We start from the raw sequence: 26486 nt of genomic DNA, 5'->3' as shown, positions 1-26486 counted from the left end.
GACCCGTATGGAGAATGGGAAAAAGTGTATCTGTATTATTGATGTTTGATGAAGAGTATCTACCATCCTATGTAAAACTTGGATATATAACATATGCCATAAGAGCGTTTGACTGAAGGAATATGTTATTAAGGAGTCTGTGAATGTAAAATGTTGCAACTGTGGTGGAGATCATATTCCCGAATTCCCTGAGTGCCCTGTTAGGGTGAAAGAGGTTGAGGTGTCAAGGATCAGGGCTGTGCAGCAAATCACCTATCTGGAGGCAGTGAAGAGAGTTGAAGGGGCAAGAGGCCACAGCTCTGAAGAAGATATGGTGGTGGATGCACAGCAACCAGTTGCAAATGTTATAAGTCAATCGAGTGATCTGGATACACTTATTGTGAAGAAGGTGGATTTTGTAGCATTTATAACCACAGTTATTAATTGTACTGCACAAGTGTCCAAGAAGTCCACGAAGCTGGACATCGTTATATCTGCAGCCGAGAAGTTTTTGGGCCTCCAAGACTTAACAGCACTGCAAGGACTACTGTCACCAGAAAATGTCCCGCCCTCTCAGGGTCCTTTTGAACGTGTTTAGGGACCTGATTAGAACAGAAAAGCAGGCTGATTTAGTAAGTATTTTTTTTACCACGCATTTTTTCCTTTTGGGGATTTGTATTATCCATCTGTACACTAGGTGGCGGAATGCACAAATAATTTTTGCGAACGCCATTTTACGAAAGAAGAAGGTTGCAAGAGCAACATGGCAGCCTCCATTGAGAGTTTACTCGTTGAAATAGCAAGCCTTGAAGAGCCTATTGAAGAGCTGCAAACTTTAAAAACTGCGGTTTTATCATTACCTGTAAGCGCCCTTCGGGATACAGTGAGTGGACTCCGGCTTGAAGTGATTTTCTCTCTTTTGAACACAAATGACAGGTCTGTAACCGCTGCACTGCTGAGTCAAGGCTAGATACTAAATAGCTAGCTAGCTAGCTAGCTATTTATCATAGCAACAAACTCAAGTTGTTAGCTAGCTAATGTTAGCTTGGACAGCAACCTTGCAAAATAGACAGCACGTTCATGCAATGTAACTTAGCTAGCTAGATAAGTATAGCTACATACCTAAACCGCTAATCAGTCTCTCGCTAACTAGTCTTGTCTCTCACTAGCTGACTTGGGTATGAATGCTAACGTTACTCTGACTCACTGGTCTTTTCTTAGGTAGCTAGCGGTGTTGTCGTTATTGGTTTAAAGCTGCAATCCTTAGTTGCTACATCCATTTTAGGACTTATTATATATATATATATATATATATATATATATATATATATAGATTCTTGAAGAATATATTTTATAAATGCTTCATGAGCTTAGTTCAACTGTCGTAGTTATTACCCCATCAGATCTCAGAAAATACAATATTGTTTTAGTCCAATGTTTGTAAATGTAAACAAACACTGTATAGCCTCCAAACCTGTGTGCTTTCAGGAGGATACGACGTTTTGGAACGTTTAGATAGAAACATGCTATGTAGAACAAACTTGTCTCTGACATGTAGAATAATTAGTCACGTCGGCTCTATACATAGCATTTCTATCTGTAGCCTTGAGAACATTTTGCAACTGAATGTGGCCCTGGTTAAAACTATAATTTTGATGTCATGGATGGTCAGTTCGTGCATCCATAGCTCTGTCTGTGAATGTGAGTGGTTACATTTCTCCAAGCCCATCCCTCAGCTCTTTACCAAAACATAGGCTTTATTGTTTCAATTAAGGATTCTAGCTTTAATGCAAAGTGCGTTCGTGTAGCTGACAGGTGAGTTGTGAGTATGAGTCGTGTATGAAAGATGTTCAATGACTGTGAAGTCTCATTAATTTCACAGAGAGCAAATTGAGCTATGCGTGGACATCCTTGGTCGAATCCTGCTCGCCCTCAGCCCTGTCCACCTGGCCCAAAACTGCGGAGTGGAACTTCAGGCCGGACTGAAACATCCTGATGACACAGTCAAAATACTGGCATTGACACAAGTATGTTACAGCTGTCATGTATTCATTAGTGGCACACCTTGCACCGTAGGAAACCGTTGAGTTCCGTTTTATTCTTAAATGGAAATTGTAGTTCATAGGCGTGTCTCTGCTGCCCTGCTTCAAAATAATAAACTACAACTTCCATATAAGGGTCGTTCCACCAATTCGGTGTAATTTGGTTAAAAAATAAAACGTTTGATTACCTAATTTTAGCATTCTTTCATAAAGAACACATGTTCAACTTAATTAAAGAACGTGCTTTCCCATCAAGAGGTTAAATAAACAAATGCCTATAGTGTCTATTAAGTGCCAAATAAAGTAACAGGGTTGACGGTTTCTTCTTAAATCAGCCATACATTTCCTCCAGGGGAAATCAAGCTTGTTTTTTGCAACAGGGAGTGGCAATTGAATGCAAGCTTCACCCCAAAAACGGAAATTGTAAAAATAATTATAGCCTGTCTATCTATGGGTAAAACGGGTTGATGTGTTACGTTCGAGCCGCTCAGTTTTCCACCACAAAACCCCAGAAAATGGCCAATAACTGTAGAACCAGCTCAGTTTAAACTACTAGCACACAGCTCGGACAACCATGCATACCCCAGAAGACATGCCACCAAAGGTCTCTTCACAATCCCCAAGTCAAGAACAGACTATGGGAGGCACACTGTACTACATAGAGCCATGACTACATGGAACTCTATTCCACATCAGGTAACTGATGCAAGCAGTAGAATCAGATAAAAACAAAACAAAAAAAAGTAAAAATACACCTTGTGGAACAGCAGGGACTGTGAAGAGACACAGGCACATACACAAGACACACACGTACAAATAGTAGAGTAGTGGCCTGAGTGAACACACTTAATGTGTTGTGAAAAGTGTTATGAAATGTAATATGTTTAATTGTATAAAGTGCCTTCGGAAAGTATTCAGACCCCTTGACTTTTTCCACATTTTGTTACGTTACAGCCTTATTCTAAAATGGATTAAGTAAAACATTTTCCACAGCAAACTACTCACAATACCCCATAATGACGAAGAGAAAACAGGTTTTTTAGATATGTTTGCAAATTTATTAAAAATAAGAAACAGAAATACCTTATTTATATAAATATTTAGACCCTTTGCTATGAGACATGAAATTGAGCTCAGGTGCATCCTTTTTCCATTCATCATCCTTGATGTTTCTACAACTTGATTGGAGTCCACCTGTGGTAAAATAATTTATTGGACATGATTTGGCACATATCTGTCTATATAAGGTCCCACAGTTGACAGTGCATGTCAGAGCCATGAGGTCGATGGATTTGTCCGTAGAGCTCCGAGACAGGATTGTGTCAAAGGCACAGATCTGGGGAAGGGTACCAAAACATTTCTGCAGAATTGAAGGTCCCCAAGAACACAGTGGCCTCCATCGATCTTAAATGGAAGAAGATTGGAACCACCAAGCCTCTTCCTAGAGCTGGCCACCCGGCCAAACTGAGCAATTGGGGGAGAAGGGCCTTGGTCAGGGAGGTGACCAAGAACCCGATGGTCACTCTGACAGAGCTCTAGAGTTCCTCTGTGGAGATGGGGAAAACCTTCCAGAAGAACAACCATCTCTGCAGCACTCCACCAATCAGGCCTTTATGGTAGAGTGGCCAGACGGAAGCCACTCCTCAGTAAAAGGCACAACAGCCCGCTTGGTGTTTGCCAAAAGGCACCTGAAGACTCACACCATGAGAAACAAGATTATCTGGTCTGATGAAACCAAGGTTGAACTCTTTGGCGTCACGTCTGGAGGAAAGCTGGCACCATCCCTATGGTGAAGCATGGTGGTGGCAGCATCATGCTGTGGGGATGTTTTTCAGCGACAGGGACTGGGAGACTAGTCAGGATCGAGGGAAAGATGAACGGAGCAAAGTACGGAGAGATACTTGATGAAAACCTGCTCCAGAGCGCTCAGGACCTCAGACTTGGGCAAAGGTTCACCTTCCAACAGGACAACGACCCTAAACACACAGCAAGCTTGTAGCGTCATACCCAAGAAGACTCGAGGCTGTAATCGCTGCCAAAGGTGCTTCAACAAAGTACTGAGTAAGGGTCTGAATACTTATGTAAATGTAATATTTAAGTTTTTGGTTTTTAATAAATATGCAAAATTTTCTAAACCTGTTTTTGCTTTGTCATTATGGGGTGTTGTGTGTAGATTGATGAGGAAAAACAACAATTCAATAACTTTTAGAATAAGGCTGTAATGTAACAAAATGTGGAAAAAGTAAATGGGTCTGAATACTTTCAGAATGCACTGTAACTGCCTTAATGTTGCTGGACCCCAGGAAGAGTAGCTGCTGCCTTGGCAGGATCCTTAATAATTACTAAAATACAACTGCTTTTAATCTGACTATTAGATCAATGTTTATTTTGAGGGTTTTTTTATGAATAGTTTGACCATATTAAAACAAAAATTCAGTTCACTTAACGGGGTTGACCTGAAAATGAGGGACAGATCACATGAAATAAATAATGATCTTCAGAAATGACTTTGTCAAAGCAACAAAATAACTAACTAGTGCTTTACAATGATGGTGAAACTTTGAGAAGTTTTGGGATTAAGTGGGTGAAAATATGTATGCTGTACTGTAAGTCGCTCTGGATAAGAGCATCTGCTAAATGACTAAAATGTAAATGTGAAATCTTCTAAGTAGTAACACAGGGTTGAGTGTCATGTCAAAATGCTGAATTCTAGCACTTTAACAACCGTTTTCATATAAAAAATATTTTTTTATTCTCCATGTGGTCTATATTAAAGGCACTTAATTTAATATGACAGGTTTTTTCAATTCTGTATTGTTGCACAATTTCTACTTAAAATAGCGAAGGGACGCAAAAAGCACTCCTTTCGTGGAATGACCCATAGCCCATTACACTTGTAGGAATTGGCCTATATGGATAGGGTCAAATTGAATTGAAATATGAGAACCATATGCGTAGCAATTGAGTGATTCCATATGAAACCAGGACAAAAAAAGAGCATTATTTGGGGGATTTTCACAATTTTATACATAGAATGGTCCTTTTGGTGGATGGGTTACTGATGTATTTGACATTTTGTATCTAAAAGCATAATTGAGTAATAATGTATCTAAGTTGGCATATTTATGACATTTTGGCCTTGACCAAGTCTCCTTTAAGACTCCATAATGATCATTCTGTAAGTGCTACAAAGCAGAAATTGGTGTCATATGAAGCTTTTCCACTTTTGTTACATTCATTTATGAATATTGGAAAAAATATAAACGTGAATATTGAAAATATACCATCTTTGATTTGGCACATTTTTCAATATGTTGTTGAACATTTATATACTCTACGGACATATCACATTTCCAGAGTGTGATCTCTGGTAGTTTTAGTTATTATCCAATTTGTAGACATTACCAACAGAGTGATGTGAAAATTGATTCAAAATGGTCGCCCTCTGATGGTGATTTGCAGGATGTGCAATGATGCAAGAAAAAGGAAGGCTTTGATGGGTTACATTGCCTACTATGCCAATTTCTCTGTATAAAATGGCCCAATCTGGAACTTTGATATGCCCGTAGAGTACATTATTTTCAACAATATATTGGAAAATGTGCCAAATCAAAGATGGTAGATTTTAAATATTCATAAATTAATGTTTAAACAAGGTAATAATCAAAATACTAATTACTAATGCATTCTTCAAATTTTTTGAAAATCCCCCAAATCATCGTCTTAAAAAATAAATAAATACTGGTTTCATTTGAAGAGCCCTGCATCCCCACCATCACACATTACACAATTGGTTGTTTACACAATCTGGCCATCATTTGAAAGCTTTTTCTATTGCCAACATGACTATGATCTTATAGTGTTAGGCTTTCACGAGGCACTTCAGAGAAACATAGTAATTGCTCATAGAATTGAATCATGAGTGCATTCAAATGCGTGTTCCGCTGCTAATTTCCTTCACAATAGGGTATGATGCCATGTCATCCTTGTAAGTGTACATCAAACATAGCGATCATAAATGTTGATACTGTAAATTACATGAGTTTTGTATATGGAAATTTGAAGTGCACAGATGTGTGGTTTCCTTGTATGACATTAAAGCGGTATTTAGTATAATCCTCAACATCTCATCTTTGAGTCCTCTTAATTTACACAATTTCTCTCGCTAGGACAACAAAATATGTTCAAAAGTAGCCCAGTTAGCAGGAGGGATGGGGGCATTCTCTTGTTGCATGTGGTACTCACGTTTAGGGTGTCTATCAGTTGAATCCTATACAGCGCTGTAAAGCGATTCCAAGTTCTGATGTCATGTATAGCATCTTACTGTACAGCCACTGCGTTCCAATTTATGAGCTTATCAGTGACCAAATCTGCCATTTTCAACCCGTATATGGGCTGGAGTGTAAAGGGCTACAAACGAAACAGAACTTGACAGATTTTACGACACTTTGCAGACCATTTCGAGTAAACAGTTTCCTTTGCAAAATATTTTACCCCAGCACTAAACGTTTTGTTACTGTGTGCCACTAATGAATACACCACTGGGGTGTATTTATTAGCAACGAAATGGGGTGGAACCAATGTTCCCTCTAAGCTGCGTGCGTGCAGTAGCACCGAGACCGCCGCGCAGCTCCCCGGGACTGCCCCGCAGAAATATCAGCCAACAGAAGGAAGCACGAGATTGAACTTGACTCAACTTTTTAGAGCAGTGGTCACCAACCGGTCGATCGCCAAGGCATTCCTAGTCAAACATTTGATAAAGCCTTGTGTTCCTTTTTTTTTTTTTTTGTCTCTGGCTGTTGGCGTTAGGTGCACCCGATTCAGCTGCCCTGCGCGCCGGGTAGGCGATCTGTTGCCATTTTGAACCATTTCATGTGTCTTGAAGGCACAAACTCTTCCTTCCCGGCGGGCCCAGTGAGCAAATCAAGTGCACTATAGGTTTACCGCTGGCCAATCGGATGGCTCAGATGACTGTGTCTGCAGTAACGTAGCAAGCATAAAAGAACGCTACAGCAAAGTTGATACTGTGAGATTTCAAAGCGTTTAAAACCATGGCTTAGAGAGACTGTCAACGAATACAGCAAAGAGATTGTTTTTTTGAGTGAGTTCATGATTAAGTTCTTAGTCAGCACTGTCAACACCTTGTATTCAACACTTTTATAAGCCATAAAATGTGTGTTCTTCCTACTTCCACTCAGCGCTACAACAAGCACTGCAGCAGTAATGAATGAGTAGGAAAGTGTATCTATAGGCTTGCGTTGTTATTGTTAGCGGTTTGGGTAATTTTTTAATAGAGGAATATTTCACTTTCTCTGTTCATAGGAGTAGCAACATGAATTTGTACATGAGGCAGAAATAATGCGGTGCGACTCGAGTTAAGCCATCAGCTGGTAGAATGTGTCCCTTTTTGGTTATTGTCAGCGGAGGAAAGGGAGAGCGGAGGAATGTTAAGAGGCGGACCCTCAGTCTGCTGCTCTCTCCCTCCGCTGAAACTGATCAGATGCAGGCACCATCAGCCCAGTAAAATAAAATGTAAAGCAAATGACTTAAATGTACAGTGAGGGGAAAAAAGTATTTGATCCCCTGCTGATTTTGTACGTTTGCCCACTGACAAATACATGATCAGTCTATAATTTTAATGGTAGGTTTATTTGAACAGTGAGAGACAGAATAACAACAAAAAAATCCAGAAAAATACATGTTATAAATTGATTTGCATTTTAATGAGGGAAATAAGTATTTGACCCCTCTGCAAAACATGACTTAGTACTTGGTGGCAAAACCCTTGTTGGCAATCACAGAGGTCAGACGTTTCTTGTAGTTGGCCACCAGGTTAGCACACATCTTAGGAGGGATTTTGTCCCACTCCTATTTGCAGATCTTCTCCAAGTCATTAAGGTTTCGAGGCTGACGTTTGGCAACTCGAACCTTCAGCTCCCTCCACAGATTTTCTATGGGATTAAGGTCTGGAGACTGGCTAGGCCACTCCAGGACCTTAATGTGCTTCTTCTTGAGCCACTCCTTTGTTGCCTTGGCCGTGTGTTATGGGTCATTGTCATGCTGGAATACCCATCCACGACCCATTTTCAATGCCCTGGCTGAGGGAAGGAGGTTCTCACCCAAGATATGACGGTACATGGCCACATCCATCTTCCCTTTGATGCGGTGAAATTGTCCTGTCCCCTTAGCAGAAAAACACCCCCAAAGCATAATGTTTCCACCTCCATGTTTGACGGTGGGGATGGTGTTCTTGGGGTCATAGGCAGCATTCCTCCTCCTCCAAACACGGTGAGTTGAGTTGATGGCAAAGAGCTCGATTTTGGTCTCATCTGACCACAACACTTTCACCCAGTTCTCCTCTAAATCATTCAGATGTTCATTGGCAAACTTCAGACGGGCCTTTATATGTGCTTTCTTGAGCAGGTGGACCTTGCGGGCACTGCAGGATTTCAGTCCTTCACGGCGTAGTGTGTTACCAATTGTTTTCTTGGTGACTATGGTCCCAGCTGCCTTGATCATTGACAAAATCCTCCCGTGTAGTTCTGGGCTGATTCCTCACCGTTCTTATGATCATTGCAACTCCACGAGGTGAGATCTTGCATGGAGCCCCAGGCCGAGGGAGATTGACAGTTCTTTTGTGTTTCTTCCATTTGCGAATAATCGCACCAACTGTTGTCACCTTCTCACCAAGCTGCTTGGCGATGGTCTTGTAGCCCATTCCAGCCTTGTGTAGGTCTACATTCTTGTCCCTGACATCCTTGGAGAGCTCTTTGGTCTTGGCCATGGTGGAGAGTTTGGAATCTGATTGATTGATTGCTTCTGTGAACAGGTGTCTTTTATACAGGTAACAAGCTGAGATTAGGAGCACTCCCTTTAAGAGTGTGCTCCTAATGTCAGCTCATTACCTGTATAAAAGACACCTGGGAGCCAGAAATCTTTCTGATTGAGAGGGGGTCAAATACTTATTTCCCTCATTAAAATGCATATCAATTTATAACATTTTTGACATGCGTTTTTCTGGATTTTTTTGTTGGTATTCTGTCTCTCACTGTTCAATTTAACCTACCATTAAAATTATAGACTGATCATGTCTTTGTCAGTGGGCAAACTTACAAAATCAGCAGGGGATCAAATACTTTTTTCCCTCACTGTATGCTCACTCAGCTGTGCTTCACAAGTAATACAACAACGTATATATTCCTGGTGTGATCATATAGCCTACCTCAAATGTTGAAAAACATTTTTTTTTTAAAGGCCCGAACAACAATGCATTGGCAGGGCAATTCAAGCAAAGTCAATATGCAGTGATAATGTATTGGGTCTATAGCTTACTGCACAAACCTCATTGCTACAGTACTGTTTTTAATTGGTTAATGTTGCATAGGCTTACTTTTCTAAAGTCATCTTTAAAAAAAAAAAGAAGAGCGGTAGAGCTGGTGGGAGGAGCTAGGGTTCACTGTAATGGCTGGAATGGAATTAATGTAATTTGTTTGTGTTTGATACCGTTCCATTTATTCCATTCCAGCCATTACAATGAGCCCCGTCCTCCTACCAGCCTCCACTCTTTGGCTTGCATTTTGACTCAAAGTGATCTTGACTCAAAGGTTGGTGACCACTGTTCTAGAGTTTTCCCTGTTAACACGATTAACGTTTCCCTTTACTGTGGCAATTGTGATCGAATCAACGCAATATTAGCCAATTTCAATGCAACATACCGAAAAATAAAAAAAACAATGCAAACTTTGTTGTAGGCAGAATACATCAGAGTAGGATTCTATTGCATTGACACGCACTACTCAGCCCGTACTCTACACAGATTGGTGTGGCATAAACAATCAGAGCTGCAGTAGACCTATATGCAAATAGACCATTGCCATATGGATCTGGGCCATTTACTTTAAACTGGATTGTGTTTACAGCATTAGCGGTCATGAGTGGATGTGCTTGTTTTGAGATCAAAGCGAGAGCTGCATGTTGCCACGTGTGCACATTTTGTTCATATCCTTTGCTAGTTAGTGAGGCGGCGCTCCTAGTGGCCGGAGACTTGAATGCAGAGAAATTCCGGGAAACTTAAATATGTTTTACCTAATTTCTACCAGCATGTTAAATGTGCAACCAGAGGGGAAAAAAACTCTAGACCACCTTTACTCCAAGCCAAATCAAATCAAATGATATTTCTCACATACACGTGTTTAGCAGATGTTATTGCGGCTGTAGTGAAATGTTTGTGCTTCTAGTTCCGACAGTGCAGTAATATCTAACAAGTAATATCTAACAATTTCACAACATATACCCAATACACACAAATCTAGTAAGGAATGGAATTTAAGAATATATACATATATGGACAAGCAATGACAGTGCGGCATGGACTAACATACAGTAGAATATTATAGAATAGAGTACAGTATATACATATGAGATGTGTAGTGCAAGATATGTAAACATTATTAAAGTTACTAGTGTTCCATTCTTAAAGTGGCCAGGGATTTCAATAGGCGGCAGCAGCCTCTAATGGCTATTTAACAGTCTGATGGCCTTGAGATGGAAGCTATTTTTCATTCCCTCGGTCCCAGCTTTGATGCACCTGTACTAACCTCGCCTTCTGGATGATAGTGGGGTGAACAGGCAGTGGCTCGTGTGGTTGATGTCCTTGATTATCTTTTTTTGGCCTTCCTGTGACATCGGGTGCTGTAGGTGTCTTGGAGGGCGGGTAGTTTGCCCCCAGTAATGCGTTCGGCAGACCCCACCGTCCTCTGGGGAGCCCTGCGGTTGCGAGCGGTGCAGTTGCCGTACCAGGCGGTGATACAGCCCGACAGGATGCTCTCAATTGTGCATCTGTAAAAGTTTGTGGGTTTTAGGTGCCAAGCCAAATTTCTTCAGCCTCCTGAGGTTGAAGAGGCTCTGTTGCGCCTTCTTCACCTCACTATCTGCGTGGTTGGACCATTTAAGTTTGTCAGTGATGTGTACGCCAAGGAACTTGAAGCTTTTCACCTTCTCCACTCCCGTCAATGTGAATAGGGGGGTGCACCCTCTGCTGTTTCCTGAAGTCCACGATCATCTCCTTCATTTTGTTGACGTTGAGTGAGAGGTTATTTTCCTGGCACCACACTCCCAGAGCCCTCACCTCCTCCCTTTAGGCGGTCTCGTCATTGTTGGTATTCAAGCCTACTACTGTTGTGTCATCTGCAAACTTGATGATTGAGGTGGAGGTGTGCTTGGCCACACAGTCATGGGTGAACAGGGAGTACAGGAGGGTGCAGAGCATGCACCCTTGTGGGGCCCCAGTGTTGAGGATCAGCGAAGTGGAGATGTTGTTTCCTACCTTCACCACCTGGGGGCGGCCCGTCAGGAAGTCCAGGACCCAGTTGCACAGGGCGGGATTCAAACCCAGGGCCTCGAGCTTAAAGATGAGCTTGGAGGGTGCTATGGTGTTGAATGCTGAGCTACAGTCAATGAACAGCATTCTTACATAGGTATTCCTCTTGTCCAGGTGGGATAGGGCAGTGTGATGGCGATTACATCGTCTGTGGATCTATTGGGGCGGTAAGCAAATTGAAGTGGGTCTAGGGTGACAGGTAAGGTAGAGGTGATATGATCCTTGACTAGTCTCTCAAAGCACTTCATGATGACAGAGGTGAGTGCTACGGGGCGATAGTCATTTTGTTCAGCTACCTTTGCTTTCTTGGGTACAGGAAATTTGGTGGCCATCTTGAAGCATGTGGGAACAGCGGACTAGGAAAGTGAAAGATTGAATATGTCCTTGAACACACCTGCCAGCTGGTCTGCGCATGCTCTGTGGACACGGCTAGGGATGCCGTCTGGGCCGGCAGCCTTGTGGGGGTTGACATGCTTAAATGTCTTACTCACGTCGGCCACAGAGAAGGAGAGGCCACAGTCCTTGGTAGTGGGCCTCGTTGGTGGCACTGTGTTATTCTCAAAGCGGGCGAAGGTGTTTAGCTTGTGTGAAGCGAGACGTCGGTGTCATGGCTGGTTTTCCTTTCGTGATTGTCTGTAGACCCTGCCACGTACGTCTCGTGTCTGAGCCGTTCAATTGCGACTCCACTTTGTCTCTATACTGATGTTTTGGCAGTTTAATTGTCTTGCGGAGTGAGTAGCTACACTGTTTGTATTCTGCCATATTGCCAGTCGCCTTGCCGTGGTTAAATGCGGTGGTTCGCGCTTTCAGTTTTGCGCGAATGCTGCCATCTATCCACGGTTTCTGGTTAGGGTAGGTTTTAATAGTCACAGTTGGCACAACAAAAACTCAGTCACTGTATCCGTGTATTCATCAATGTTATTCATGGAGGTTACCCGGAACATATCCCAGTCCGCATGATCAAAACAATCTTGAAGCATGGATTCCGATTGGTCAGACCAGCGTTGAATAGTCCTTAGCACGGGTACTTCCTGTTTGAATTTCTGCCTATAGGAAGGGAGGAGCAAAATGGAGTCATGGTCATATTTGCCGACTGCAGGGCGGGGGAGGGCCTTATAACCATCCCGGAAAATCGAATAGCAATGGTCGAGGATTTTAGCAGTGCGAGGACAACAGTCGATATGTTGATAGAACTTCGGCACCCTAGTCCTCAAATTTGCGTTGTTAAAATCCCCGGCTACAATAAATGCAGCCTCAGGATATGTGGTTTCCAGTTTCCAAAAAATCAAGTGAAGTTCTTTAAGGGCCGTCGTCGTATCAGATCAGCTTGAGGGGGGATATACACTGCCGTGACTATAACCGAAGAAAATTATCTTGGAAGATAATATAGTCTGCATTTGATAATGAGGTATTCTAGGTCGGGTGAACAGAAGGACTCGAGTTCCTGTATGTTACTACAATTACACCATGAGTCGTTAATCATGAAACACACGCCTCCGCCCTTCTGCTTCCCGGAGAGATATTTATTCCTGTCTGCGCGAAAGAAATCCTTGCCCGGAGCTCGTTGAGCTTGTTAACCAGAGGCTAAACATTAGCGAGTAGTATACTTGGAAGCGGTGGGTGGTGTACGCGCCTCCTAAGTCGAACCAGCAGGCCGCTCCGAGTGCCTCTCCTCAGCCGGCGATGTTTTGGGTCAGCCGCTGGAATCAGTTAAATTGCCCTGGGGAGAGCAAACAAAGGATCTGCTTCGGGAAAGTCGTATTCCTGGTCGTAATGCTGGTGAGTTACCGCCACTCTGATATCCAATAGTTTTTCCCGGCTGTGTGTAATGATACAAAACACTTTCTGAGCTAATAATGTAAAAAATACCACATAAAAAAAATAAATTTAAAAAACCATAACATTTCCTTAGAGCTAGTCGCGAGGTCGCCATCCATCCTCGTCGGCGCCAGGGAATCAGACCACTCCACACACAGACGCGTACAAAGCTCTCCCTCGCACTCCATTTGGCAAATCTGACCATAATTCTATCCTCCTAATTCCCGCTTACAAGCAAAAACTAAAGCAGAAAGCACCAGCGACTCGGTCCATAAAAAAGTGTTCAGATGAAGCAGATGATAAGCTACAGAACTGTTTTGCTAGCACAGACTGGAATATGTTCCGGGATTCTTCCGATGGCATTGAGGAGTACAACACATCAGTCACTGGCTTCATCAATAAGTGCATCGATGACGTCGTCCCCACAGTGACTGTACGTATATACCCCAACCAGAAGCCATGGATTACAGGCAACATCCGCACTGAGCTAAAGGGTAGAGCTGCCGCTTTCAAGGAGCGGGACTCTAACCCGGAAGCTTATAAGAAATCCCGCTATGCCCTCTGACAAACCATCAAACAGGCAAAGCGTCAATACAGGACTAAGATCGAATCGTACTACACCGGCTCCGACACTCGTCAGATGTGGCAGGGCTTGCAAACTATTACAGATTACAAAGGGAAGCACAGCCGCAAGCTGCCCAGTGACACAACCCTACCAGACGAGCTAAATTACTTCTATGCTCGCTTCGAGGCAAGTAACACTGAAACATGCATGAGAGCATCAGCTGTTCCGGACGACTGTGTGATCGCTCTCCGTAGCCGATGTGAGTAAGACCTTTTAAACAGGTCAACATTCACAAGGCCGCAGGGCCAGACGGATTACCAGGACGTGTACTCCGAGCATGCGCTGACCAACTGGCAAGTGTCTTCACTGACATTTTCAACCTCTACCTGTCTGAGTCTGTAATACCAACATATTTCAAGCAGACCACCATAGTCCCTGTGCCCAAGAACACTAAGGTAACCTGCCTAAATGTCTACCGACCCGTAGCACTCACATCTGTAGCCATGAAGTGCTTTGAAAGGCTGGCCATGGCTCACATCAATACCATTATCCCGGAAACCCTAGACCAACTTCAATTTGCATACCGCCCCAACAGATCCACAGATGATGCAATCTCTATTGTGCTCCACACTGCCCTTTCACACCTGGGCAAAAGGAACACCTATTTAAGAATGCTATTCATTGACTACAGCTCAGTGTTCAACACCATAATGCCCTCAAAGCTCATCACTAAGCTAAGGACCCTGGGACTAAACACCTCCTTCTGCAACTGGATCCTGGACTTCCTGACGGACCGCCCCCAGGTGGTAAGGGTAGGTAACAACACATCCGCCACGCTGATCCTCAATACGGGGGCCCCTCAGGGGTGCGTGCTCAGTCCCCTCCTGTACTCCCTGTTCACCCATGACTGCATGGCCAGACACGACTCCAACACCATTAAGTTTGCCACCGACACAACAGTGGTAGACCTGATCACCAACAACGATGAGACAGCCTGTAGGGAGGAGGTCAGAGACCTGGCCGTGTGGTGACAGGACAACAACCTCTCGCTCAACGTGATCAAGACAAAGGAGGTGATTGTGGACTACAGGAAAAAAGAAGAGGACCGAGCACGCCCCCATTCTCATCGACGGGGCTGTAGTGGAGCAGGTTGAGAGCTTCAAGTTCCTTGGTGTTCACATCACCAACAAACTAACATGGTCTAAGCACACCAAGACAGTTGTGAAGAGGGCACGACAACCTATTCCCCCTAAGGAGACTGAAAATATTTGGCATGGGTCCTCAGAACCTCAAAAGGTTCTACAGCTGCACCATCGAGAGCATCCTGACTGGTTGCATCACTGCCTGGTATGGCAATTGCTCGGCCTCCGACTGCAAGGCACTACAGAGGGTAGTGCGTACGGCCCAGTACCTCACTGGGGCCAAGCTTCCTGCCATCCAGGACCTCTATACCAGGCGTTGTCAGAGGAAGGCCCTAAAAATTGTCAGACTCCAGCCACCCAAGTCATAGACTGTTCTCTCTGCTACCGCAGGGCAAGCGCTACCGGAGCGTCTAGGTCGAGGCTTCTAAACAGTGAGAAAATATATTTTTTGTTGTTGTGATTTTCTTTCTTAAAACTGCATTGTTAAGGGCTTGTAAGTAAGCATTTCACTGTAAGGTCTACACCTGTTGTATTCGGCGCATGTGACAAATAACATTTGAGTTATTAGCCCAGTTATAGATCATTTGTAGTCAGCAATAGGGGAGTGATTGCTATCTACAAGAGCACAACATGTGTACATTTCTAGACATCTTTGAAAAGCGAGTCAGGTAAAGAGCTTTTGTCTTAAAGGGGCAGTGTTGTGTTTTGACAGGCTTGAATAAGCTAAGTAGCCAATAGGCGGAGGCTAGCATGATTTGTCTGATTCTCTGTAATAATGGTATGGGAAAAATAATGCATTTTATTTTGTAAAGTGGCTTCTTGCATCAAACACAACATTTTAAGTCACCTTGTCTGAAGGACAAGTGGATAAACAGGTTAATGTCAAGCCATGCATGTTTTTTTTCAAAAGTGTCATTGAATGTAGGCCTATGTTGAACACCACACATTTGATGCGACTGTAGGCTGAATGGTGGAACGGCTGTTTCCATGTTAAAATGTTACAGGATGCATTTTGTCCATTGTATTTGATGGTAGGCCACTCTGGTTGGCCTACATTATGATCAAATAGCCACTCTAGCCTACTTGGCCATTGTTAAAAATGTAACTTAAAGTGGGTACAACCTCGGTTTTCACAATAAACGCACATAGAATTTTAAAAACGTTCAAATTTGTGCTCAACAGACCTCAAATTTGCTGGGTGCTGAAACAAATTAGAGGGAACATTGGGAGGGACTGCCTGAATTTGTTGCAAAATGTTGTAATATTTTCTGCGCTAATGAATACACCCCTGGCCAGTCTGAGCCTCAGGTGGAGCTATTAGGTCTAGCTGTCATGGTAGCATAACCTAATACAAAAACCAGGCAGCTATAATCAATAACATTTTCATTTTCTGCAGATTGGTAGAATGGTATTGAACCATGAGGCAGTAACAGAAATTCGGAACAACCAAGACATACTTCGGGAAGTGATCCACTGCATCAGAGGAGAGAAGATGTCAGTGGCCAAAGAGGTTGGCATAAAGATGATTAATTTTTGTAACCACATGTTACATTTCAAAACCACTTGTTGTTCAAGACCAGTTCATCAATTTCACAGGCAATACGAGCTCTTGCCAAACTTAGCCACTCCAAAGCTGGGTTAGATGCTCTATTCAGGAGCGACTTGCTGAAAGACCTCAAGGATGTGATGGCTGCAAGTGATATTGTCAGATACAGAGTATACGAGGTACGCCCATTGCCACACACGTTTGTCTGTTTCCTAATATCTCATCTCTTGGAAATCTGCCTGCCCATACATATGAGTGTTTGACAATATAATTGCATGGTGGAGCATAAAGTGTTAAGCATCAGCTAATCAAACATATGGTAACCTCAACATGAAGTTGCTCATACATCTGAATATTGCAGTAACTACTCTAGTAACAAAATGTTAACATGTTTTTCCAAAGCACAAATTACAATAAGCACAGTAATGGAATGAAGTGTTTTTCTTAATAGAAATATGGTACAAATAGCACACCAAATATGGCTGCTGGTACCCATCATGGGACACCCTATGCCTTGAATGGGAATGTCCATTCTACTTATTCTAAATGTTCAAGATTGACTTGTCTCTCCTGTTGCAGCTGATAGTGGGCATCTCGTCTGTCTCTCCTGTCTCCCTGGGTTACTGTGCCAACAGCAGCTTTATTTCCCAGCTACTGGGAGAGCTGACAGGAGACGATGTACTGGTCAGGTAAAACATTGATAACCCACACCCTATAAAACAGACACCATCTCTTATTCCCACTCTCCATCACTGGTCACACAGACGGGGACACAAGCTCTCTCCCTCCCATGTCCCTTTTATGATATAAAGTGACCTCTGTCTGTTTCAGGGCTACAGCCATTGAGATGGTGACCACACTTTCCCACAGTCAGCATGGGCGCCAGTACCTGGCACAGCAAGGCATCATGGATAAGATATCCAACATGATCACTGGAGCAGAGTCAGACCCCTTCTCTAGTTTCTACCTGCCTGGTGAGTAAGTTGTGAGGAAGTGTTAATTTAATCTCACATTTGCATTTTAGTAATTTAGCAGACGCTCTTATCCAGAGTGACTTATAGTAGTGAGTGCATACATTTTCGTACTGGGCCCCAATGGGAGTAAAACCCACAACCCTGGCAATGCACCGTGCTCTTATCAACTGAGCCAGATGGGACCATACTGATTTCTCCCACACAGGGCTGGTGAAATTCTTTGGGAACCTGGCCATCATGGACAGTCCCCAGCATGTGTGTGAGACCTACCCAGCATTCCAGAACAAGGTGTTTGAGATGGCCCTCGACCCAGACCCGGTCATGACTGGAGTGGCTTTGGACACACTGGGGGTCCTGGGCTCAACCGTGGAGGGGAAACAAGTCCTGCAGAAAACAGGTTTTTTTGTTTGTTTGTATGTTGGTTTGTTTGTGTTTAGTTTCACTGCATTAATTCCTTGTTACATAAAACAATTTAGTAACTGCAGTAGATAACAATTATTCACTTTCTGTTAATCTGTTTGTGTGTGTTCAGGTGAGAAGTTCAATGCTGTGCTGAAGAGAATGAGCCAGCTGGCCAGCGGTGGAGCCACCGAGCTGAGAGTGCGCTGTCTGGAGGCCATCTCACTCCTAATCACTCTGCAGGTCTGTCTGTGTATCTTCTCAGATGTATGTATGTATGTATGTATATGTGTATGTGTGTGTGTGTGTGTGTGTGTGTGTGTATATATATATGTGTATGTATATATATATATATATATATATATATTACAGTGAAGGACAAAAGTATTTGATCCCCTGCTGATTTTGTATGTTTGCCCACTGACAAAGACATGATCAGTCTATAATTGTAATGGTAGGTTTATTTGAACAGTGAGAGACAGAATAACAACAACAAAATCCAGAAAAACGCATGTCAAAAATGTTATAAATTGATTTGCATTTTAATTTGGGAAATAAGTATTTGACCCCTCTGCAAAACATGACTTAGTACTTGTTGGCAAAACCCTTGTTGGCAATCACAGAGGTCAGACATTTCTTGCAGTTGGCCACCAGGTTTGCACACATCTCAGGAGGGATTTTGTTCCACTCCTCTTTACAGATCTTCTCCAAGTCATTAAGGTTTCGAGGCTGACGTTTGGCAACTCGAACCTTCAGCTCCCTCCACAAATTTTCTACGGGATTAAGGTCTGGAGACTGGCTATGCCACTCCAGGACCTTAATGTGCTTCTTCTTGAGCCACTCCTTTGTTGCCTTGGCCGTGTGTTTTGGGTCATTGTCATGCTGGAATACCCATCCACGACCCATTTCAATGCCCTGGCTGAGGGAAGGAGGTTCTCACCCAAGATTTGATGGTACATGGCCCCGTCCATCGTCCCTTTGATGCGGTGAAGTTGTCCTGTCCCCTTAGCAGAAAAACACCCCCAAAGCATAATGTTTCCACCTCCATGTTTGACGGTGGGGATGGTGTTCTTGGGGTCATAGGCAGCATTCCTCCTCCTCCAAACACGGCGAGTTGAGTTGATGCCAAAGAGCTCAATTTTGGTCTCATCTGACCACAACACTTTCACCCAGTTCTCCTCTGAATCATTCAGATGTTCATTGGCAAACTTCAGACGGCCCTGTATATGTGCTTTCTTGAGCAGGGGGACCTTGCGGGATTTCAGTCCTTCACGGCGTAGTGTGTTACCAATTGTTTTCTTGGTGACTATGGTCACAGCTGCCTTGAGATCATTGACAAGATCCTCCCGTGTATTTCTGGGCTGATTCCTCACCATTCTCATGATCATTGCAACTCCACGAGGTGAGATCTTGCATGGATCCCCAGGCCGAGGGAGATTGACAGTTCTTTTGTGTTTCTTCCATTTGCGAATAATCGCACCAACTGTTGTCACCTTCTCACCAAGCTGCTTGGCGATGGTCTTGTAGCCCATTCCAGCCTTGTGTAGGTCTACAATCTTGTCCCTGACATCCTTGGAGAGCTCTTTGGTCTTGGCCATGGTGGAGAGTTTGGAATCTGATTGATTGATTGCTTCTGTGGACAGGTGTCTTTTATACAGGTAACAAGCTGAGATTAGGAGCACTCCTTTTAAGAGTGTGCTCCTAATCTTAGCTCGTTACCTGTATAAAAGACACCTGGGAGCCAGAAATCTTTCTGATTTGAGAGGGGGTCAAATACTTATTTCCCTCATTAAAATGCAAATCAATTTATAACATTTTTGACATGCGTTTTTCTGGATTTTTTTGTTGGTATTCTGTCTCTCACTGTTCAAATAAACCTACCATTAAAATTATAGACTGATCATTTCTTTGTCAGTGGGCAAACGTACAAAATCAGCAGGGGATCAAATACCTTTTTCCCTCACTGTGTGTATATATATATATATACATACAGTATCTCACAAGTGAATACACCCCTCACATTTTTGTAAATATTTGAGTATATCCTTGTAACACTAACGAGTCACGTGACACCGGGGAGGGAAAATGGCTAATTGGGCCCAATTTGGACATTTTCACTTAGGGGTGTACTCACTTTTGTTGCCAGAAGTTTAGACATTAATGGCTATGTGTTGTGTTATTTTTAGGGAACAGCAAATGTACACTGTTATACAAGCTGTACACTCACTACTTTACATTGTAGCAAAGTGTCATTTCTTCAGTGTTGTCACATGAAAAGATATACTCAAATATTTACAAAGATGTGAGGGGTGTACTCACTTTTGTGAGATACTGTGTGTGTGTGTGTGTATATATATATATATATATATATATATATATATATATATATATATATATATATATATATATATATATATATATATATATATATATATATATATATATATACATATACATACATACATACATACATACATACATACATACATACATACATACATACATACATACATACATACAGTGGGGAGAACAAGTATTTGATACACTGCTGATTTTGCAGGTTTTCCTACTTACAAAGCATGTAGAGGTCTGTAATCTTTATCATAGGTACACTTCAACTGTGAGAGACTGAATCTAAAACAAAAATCCAGAAAATCACATTGTATGATTTTTAAGTAATTCATTTGCATTTTATTGCATGACATAAGTATTTGATCACCTTACCAACCAGTAAGAATTCCGGCTCTCACAGACCTGATAGTTTTTCTTTAAGAAGCCCTCCTGTTCTCCACTCATTACCTGTATTAACTGCACCTGTTTGAACTCGTTACCTGTATAAAAGACACCTGTCCACAACTCAATCAAACAGACTCCAACCTCTCCACAATGGCCAAGACCAGAGAGCTGTGTAAGGACATCAGGGATAAAATTGTAGACCTGCACAAGGCTGGGATGGGCTACAGGACAATAGGCAAGCAGCTTGGTGAGAAGGCAACAACTGTTGGCGCAATTATTAGAAAATGGAAGAAGTTCAAGATGACGGTCAATCACCCTCGGTCTGGGGCTCCATGCAAGATCTCACCTCGTGGGGCATCAATGATCATGAGGAAGGTGAGGGATCAGCCCAGAACTACACGGCAGGACCTGGTCAATGACCTGAAGAGAGCTGGGACCACAGTCTCAAAGAAAACTATTAGTAACACACTATGCCGTCATTGATTAAAATCCTGCAGTGCACGCAAGGTCCCCCTGCTCAAGCCAGCGCATGTCCAGGCCCGTCTGAAGTTTGCCAATGACCATCTGGATGATCCAGAGGAGGAATGGGAGAAGGTCATGTGGTCTGATGAGACAAAATTAGAGCTTTTTGGTCTAAACTCCACTCGCTGTGTTTGGAGGAAGAAGAAGGATGAGTACAACCCCAAGAACACCATCCCAACCATGAAGCATGGAGGTGGAAACATCATTCTTTGGGGATGCTTTTCTGCAAAGGGGAGAGGACGACAGCACCGTATTGAGGGGAGGATGGATGGGGCCATGTATCGCGAGATCTTAGCCAACAACCTCCTTCCCTCAGTAAGAGCATTGAAGATGGGTCGTGGCTGGGTCTTCCAGCATGACAACGACCCGAAACACATAGCCAGGGCAACTAAGGAGTGGCTTCGTAAGAAGCATCTCAAGGTCCTGGAGAGGCCTAGCCAGTCTCCAGACCTGAACCCAATAGAACATCTTTGGAGGGAGCTGAAAGTCCGTATTGCCCAGCGACAGCCCCGAAACCTGAAGGATCTGGAGAAGGTCTGTATGGAGGAGTGGGCCAAAATCCCTGCTGCAGTGTGTGCAAACCTGGTCAAGACCTACAGGAAACATATGATCTCTGTAATTGCAAACAAAGGTTTCTGTACCAAATATTAAGTTCTGCTTTTCTGATGTATCAAATACTTATGTTATGCAATAAAATGCAAATTAATTACTTAAAAATCATACAATGTGATTTTCCGGATTTTTGTTTTAGATTCTGTCTCTCACAGTTGAAGTGTACCTATGATAAAAATGACAAACTCTACATGCTTTGTAAGTAGGAAAACCTGCAAAATCGGCAGTGTATCAAATACTTGTTCTCCCCACTGTACATACAGTGGGGAGAACAAGTATTTGATACACTGCCGATTTTGCAGGTTGTCCTACTTACAAAGCATGTAGAGGTCTGTCATTTTTATCATAGGTACACTTCAACTGTGAGAGACGGAATCTAAAACAAAAATCCAGAAAATCACATTGTATGATTTTTAAGTAATTCATTTGCATTTTATTGCATGACATAAGTATTTGATACATCAGAAAAGCAGAACTTAATATTTGGTACAGAAACCTTTGTTTGCAATTACAGAGATCATACGTTTCCTGTAGGTCTTGACCAGGTTTGCACACACTGCAGCAGGGATTTTGGCCCACTCCTCCATACAGATCTTCTCCAGATCCTTCAGGTTTCGGGGCTGTCGCTGGGCAATACGGACTTTCAGCTCCCTCCAAAGATTTTCTATTGGGTTCAGGTCTGAAAACTGGCTAGGCCACTCCAGGACCTTGAGATGCTTCTTACGGAGCCACTCCTTAGTTGCCCTGGCTGTGTGTTTCGGGTCGTTGTCATGCTGGAAGACCCAGCCACGACCCATCTTCAATGCTCTTACTGAGGGAAGGAGGTTGTTGGCCAAGATCTCGCAATACATGGCCCCATCCATCCTCCCCTCAATAAGGTGCAGTCGTCCTGTCCCCTTTGCAGAAAAGCATCCCCAAAGAATGATGTTTCCACCTCCATGCTTCACGGTTGGGATGGTGTTCTTGGGGTTGTACTCATCCTTCTTCTTCCTCCAAACACAGTGAGTGGAGTTTAGACCAAAAAGCTCTATTTTTGTCTCATCAGACCACATGACCTTCTCCCATTCCTCCTCTGGATCATCCATATGGTCATTGGCAAACTTCAGACGGGCCTGGACATGTACTGGCTTGAGCAGGGGGACCTTGCGTGCGCTGCAGGATTTTAATCCATGACGGCGTAGTGTGTTACTAATGGTTTTCTTTGAGACTGTGGTCCCAGCTCTCTTCAGGTCATTGACCAGGTCCTGCCGTGTAGTTCTGGGCTGATCCCTCACCTTCCTCATGATCATTGATGCCCCACGAGGTGAGATCTTGCATGGAGCCCCAGACCGGGGTGATTGACCGTCATCTTGAACTTCTTCCATTTTCTAATAATTGCGCCAACAGTTGTTGCCTTCTCACCAAGCTGCTTGCCTATTGTCCTGTAGCCCATCCCAGCCTTGTGCAGGTCTACCATTTTATCCCTAATGTCCTTACACAGCTCTCTGGTCTTGGCCATTGTGGAGAGGTTGGAGTCTGTTTGATTGAGTGTGTGGACAGGTGTCTTTTATACAGGTAACGAGTTCAAACAGGTGCAGTTAATACAGGCAATGAGTGGAGAACAGGAGGGCTTCTTAAAGAAAAACTAACAGGTCTGTGAGAGCCGGAATTCTTACTGGTTGGTAGGTGATCAAATACTTATGTCAAGCAATAAAATGCAAATAAATTACTTAAAAATCATACAATGTGATTTTCTGGATTTTTGTTTTAGATTCCGTCTCTCACAGTTGAAGTGTACCTATGATAAAAATTACAGACCTCTACATGCTTTGTAAGTAGGAAAACCTGCAAAATCGGCAGTGTATCAAATACTTGTTCTCCCCACTGTGTGTGTATGTATATGTATATATATATATATGTGTATATATTAGGGCTGTCAAAAATAGCGCGTTAACGACGTTAATTAGTTGTTTGCTGTTAATTACGTCAATTTTTTTAACGCATTTCACGCATGCGCAGTGTGACAAATTATTCAGGTCAGGAAAGTGGTTGGGAGCTAGAGGCGAGATGGAGCAAGGTGAGCAAAGTGGGCCTATTGACGGATTCAAATATAAAAAGAATGATGATGGTACAGTTAACAAGTACAAGGTTATTTGCAAGATTTGTAAGAATGAGTTTCAATTTCACCGGAGCTGTTCAAGCTTGAAGTACCATGTCAACGCCAAACATGCGTTTGCTGGGCCGTCAGATTCAGCAAGTGGTTTGCGCCAGACCACGCTGAATGTTTGCAGGCAATTAACAAAATCAACCTCAGATAATTTGACCAACACAATAGCAAAATGGATTGCAAAGGATTGTAGACCCATTAGCATTGTAGAAGACTCAGGTTTCCTTGATGTTTTGCAAGTGGCGTCTCAAGACTCATTCTATAAGCCACCGTCAAGAGCCACAGCCAAAGACAAATATTATGGTGTGTAGTATGTTTCAGCTTGATTTAAAACACCATTATTTGGCTGTGTTAATAAACAGACATAATATGAAAATTATGTATCTGTGTCCTGTTATTTATCTTTTGGTATGCATTTCAGAAAAAAAATGGTTAGGATTCAGGTGTAATTGCAAATAGTGATTAATCATGATTAATCCACTGAAAATTCTGATTAATTTGATTAAAAATTTTAATCATTTGACAGCCCTAGTATATATATATGGCAGACTTTTAAAATAATTTCAGTTTAAGTGACTGAACAAGCAATGTCTAGTGTAGAGCAGGGGTATTCAACTCTTACCTTACGAGGGCAGGAGCCTGCTGGTTTTCTGTTCTACCTGACAATTAATGCACACACCTGGTGTCCCAGGTCTAAATCAGTCCTTTTTAGACAGGAACAATTAAACAACGCAGTGGAACTGGCTTCGAGTTCCAGAGTTGCGTTTGAGGGGTGTAGAGAATCATTGTAACATCTAAACTGCTGTTTAATATCTTCTCTGTTTTCAATGAGAATGACAGATCTACAAGTTGCATTTCTATCTGAAATGAGTCAGGTCATACATAAAACTACATAATGGACCTTGTGTAAAGAATGTTGTGTCTGTGTGGGTGTACCAGGCTGAGCAGCAGACCGAGGACCTGCTGGTTCTAACAGAGTCCTGGTTCCATCTGCTGTCTAACAAGCCTATGGAGATGATCAGGAACATCAGCACCCAGCCCTTCCCTGAGCTCCACTGTGGTGCTCTACGCATATTCACTGTGAGTGGATGGTCAGGAATTAATGTACAAATTACTGGACTTACTTAAAGTATTATTTGAAGGCCTTTTTTGTTTTTAAAAACGAAACAAAGAGTGACTGCGGATATGTTTCAGCACCATACTACATATTTTCTGTATAGAAGCTGATGTAAGAATTCAAACGCATAAAATGGATGCTTCCATCTGTTTATTATATCAGTGGTACCTTTTATGAACCCTTTATGTGATTTCGGCCAACTGTAGTAAAAGACAAGTGTCATTGAGTCGGAGGAGATTTCATGAAAACATAGGAATTGTTTGTTCTTTCATACATTTTTGCCTCATGGCTAACACTTAGTAATTTCATCTATGGTGTCTGTTTGTTTTTGTTGTGTTGCAGGCCATTGCTCCCCAGCCATGGGGTCAAAGGTTAATGATTGGCACGCCAGGGTTCATGGAGTTCATTGTTGACCGTTCGACTGGTCCAACCAAGGAAGCGAAGGATGCTAAATTTGAGCTTGTGGGGGCGCTGGTGAGCTCTTCCACAGCAGCGGAAATCTTGGGTAGCCAGCACTACTTGCGCCTGCGGTCCTACCTCCGAGAGGGAGCGTACTATGTGACAGCTGTGGCAACAGTGACCACAGAGGGAGCGGACTGAGAGAGAGAAATGGGGAAAATCTCAAATGACACCCTATTCCCCATATAGTACACTACCGTAGGCCTTACTCAAAAGTAGTGCACTGCATGGGGATTAGGTTTATAACTTGAGACGGCTACCAGACCAGGACCAACAAGACTCAATTATTGTTATTTTATTCGATTTATAGCCTGAAAGATGCATTTACTGTTGCTTTTTCTAGGTGGAATATTTGCCCGTATTAAAGAGGAAGCATATTGAAAATGACAATCAAATAGTTTTATGATTTTATATCACACACTCACATAACACATATACACTGAGTGTACAAAACATTAGGAAAACCTTTTGCCCTCAGAACAGCCTACATTCGTCGGCATGGACTCGACAAGGTGTCGAAAGCATTCTACAGGGATGTTCATTCTATGTGGTCCTCTGTAGCTCAGCTGGTAGAGCACGGCGCTTGTAACGCCAAGGTAGTGGGTTCGATCCCCGGGACCACCCATACACAAAAAATGTATGCACGCATGACTGTAAGTCGCTTTGGATAAAAGCGTCTGCTAAATGGCATATTATTATTATTATTATTATTATTATTATTATTATTATTATTATGTTGGCCCATGTTGACTCCAATGCTTCCCACAGTTGTCAAGTTGGCTGGATGTCCTTTGGGTGGTGGACAATTCTTGATACACACAGGAAACTTAAAAATCCTTCTTTATCCTGTCTACTCCCCTTCATCTACACTGATTCTGAAGTGCATTTTACAAGTGACATCAATAAGGGATCATAGCTTTCACCTGGTCAGTCTGTCATTGAAAGAGCAGGTGTTCCTAAAGTTTTATATACTCTGTACATACACAGGCCTTTTCTCAATTGGATAAAAGTCTGTTTCCTCGACTCCTCTCCTCCGTGTCCCAGAAACCG

At 42.8% G+C, this 26486-nt stretch overlaps 1 protein-coding gene across 1 annotated transcript; it reads left to right on the top strand.

Annotated features, from left to right (window-relative positions):
- Nucleotides 1-707: 707 nt before the first annotated feature.
- Nucleotides 708-26125, top strand: psmd5 (proteasome 26S subunit, non-ATPase 5). The gene is made up of 10 exons (XM_084160376.1): nucleotides 708-915; nucleotides 1862-2006; nucleotides 16322-16435; nucleotides 16522-16650; nucleotides 17051-17160; nucleotides 17303-17445; nucleotides 17651-17842; nucleotides 17978-18087; nucleotides 24800-24940; nucleotides 25320-26125. Exons 1-10 carry the CDS (start codon nucleotides 743-745, stop codon nucleotides 25575-25577), a joined length of 1515 nt encoding a protein of 504 aa, XP_084016502.1. The 5' UTR covers nucleotides 708-742; the 3' UTR covers nucleotides 25578-26125.
- Nucleotides 26126-26486: the final 361 nt, after the last annotated feature.

Source organism: Coregonus lavaretus, assembly GCF_964263955.1.
Source record: "Coregonus lavaretus genome assembly, chromosome: 4".
Taxonomy (NCBI): domain Eukaryota; kingdom Metazoa; phylum Chordata; class Actinopteri; order Salmoniformes; family Salmonidae; genus Coregonus; species Coregonus lavaretus.
This window is presented reverse-complemented; position numbering and strand designations above follow the sequence as displayed.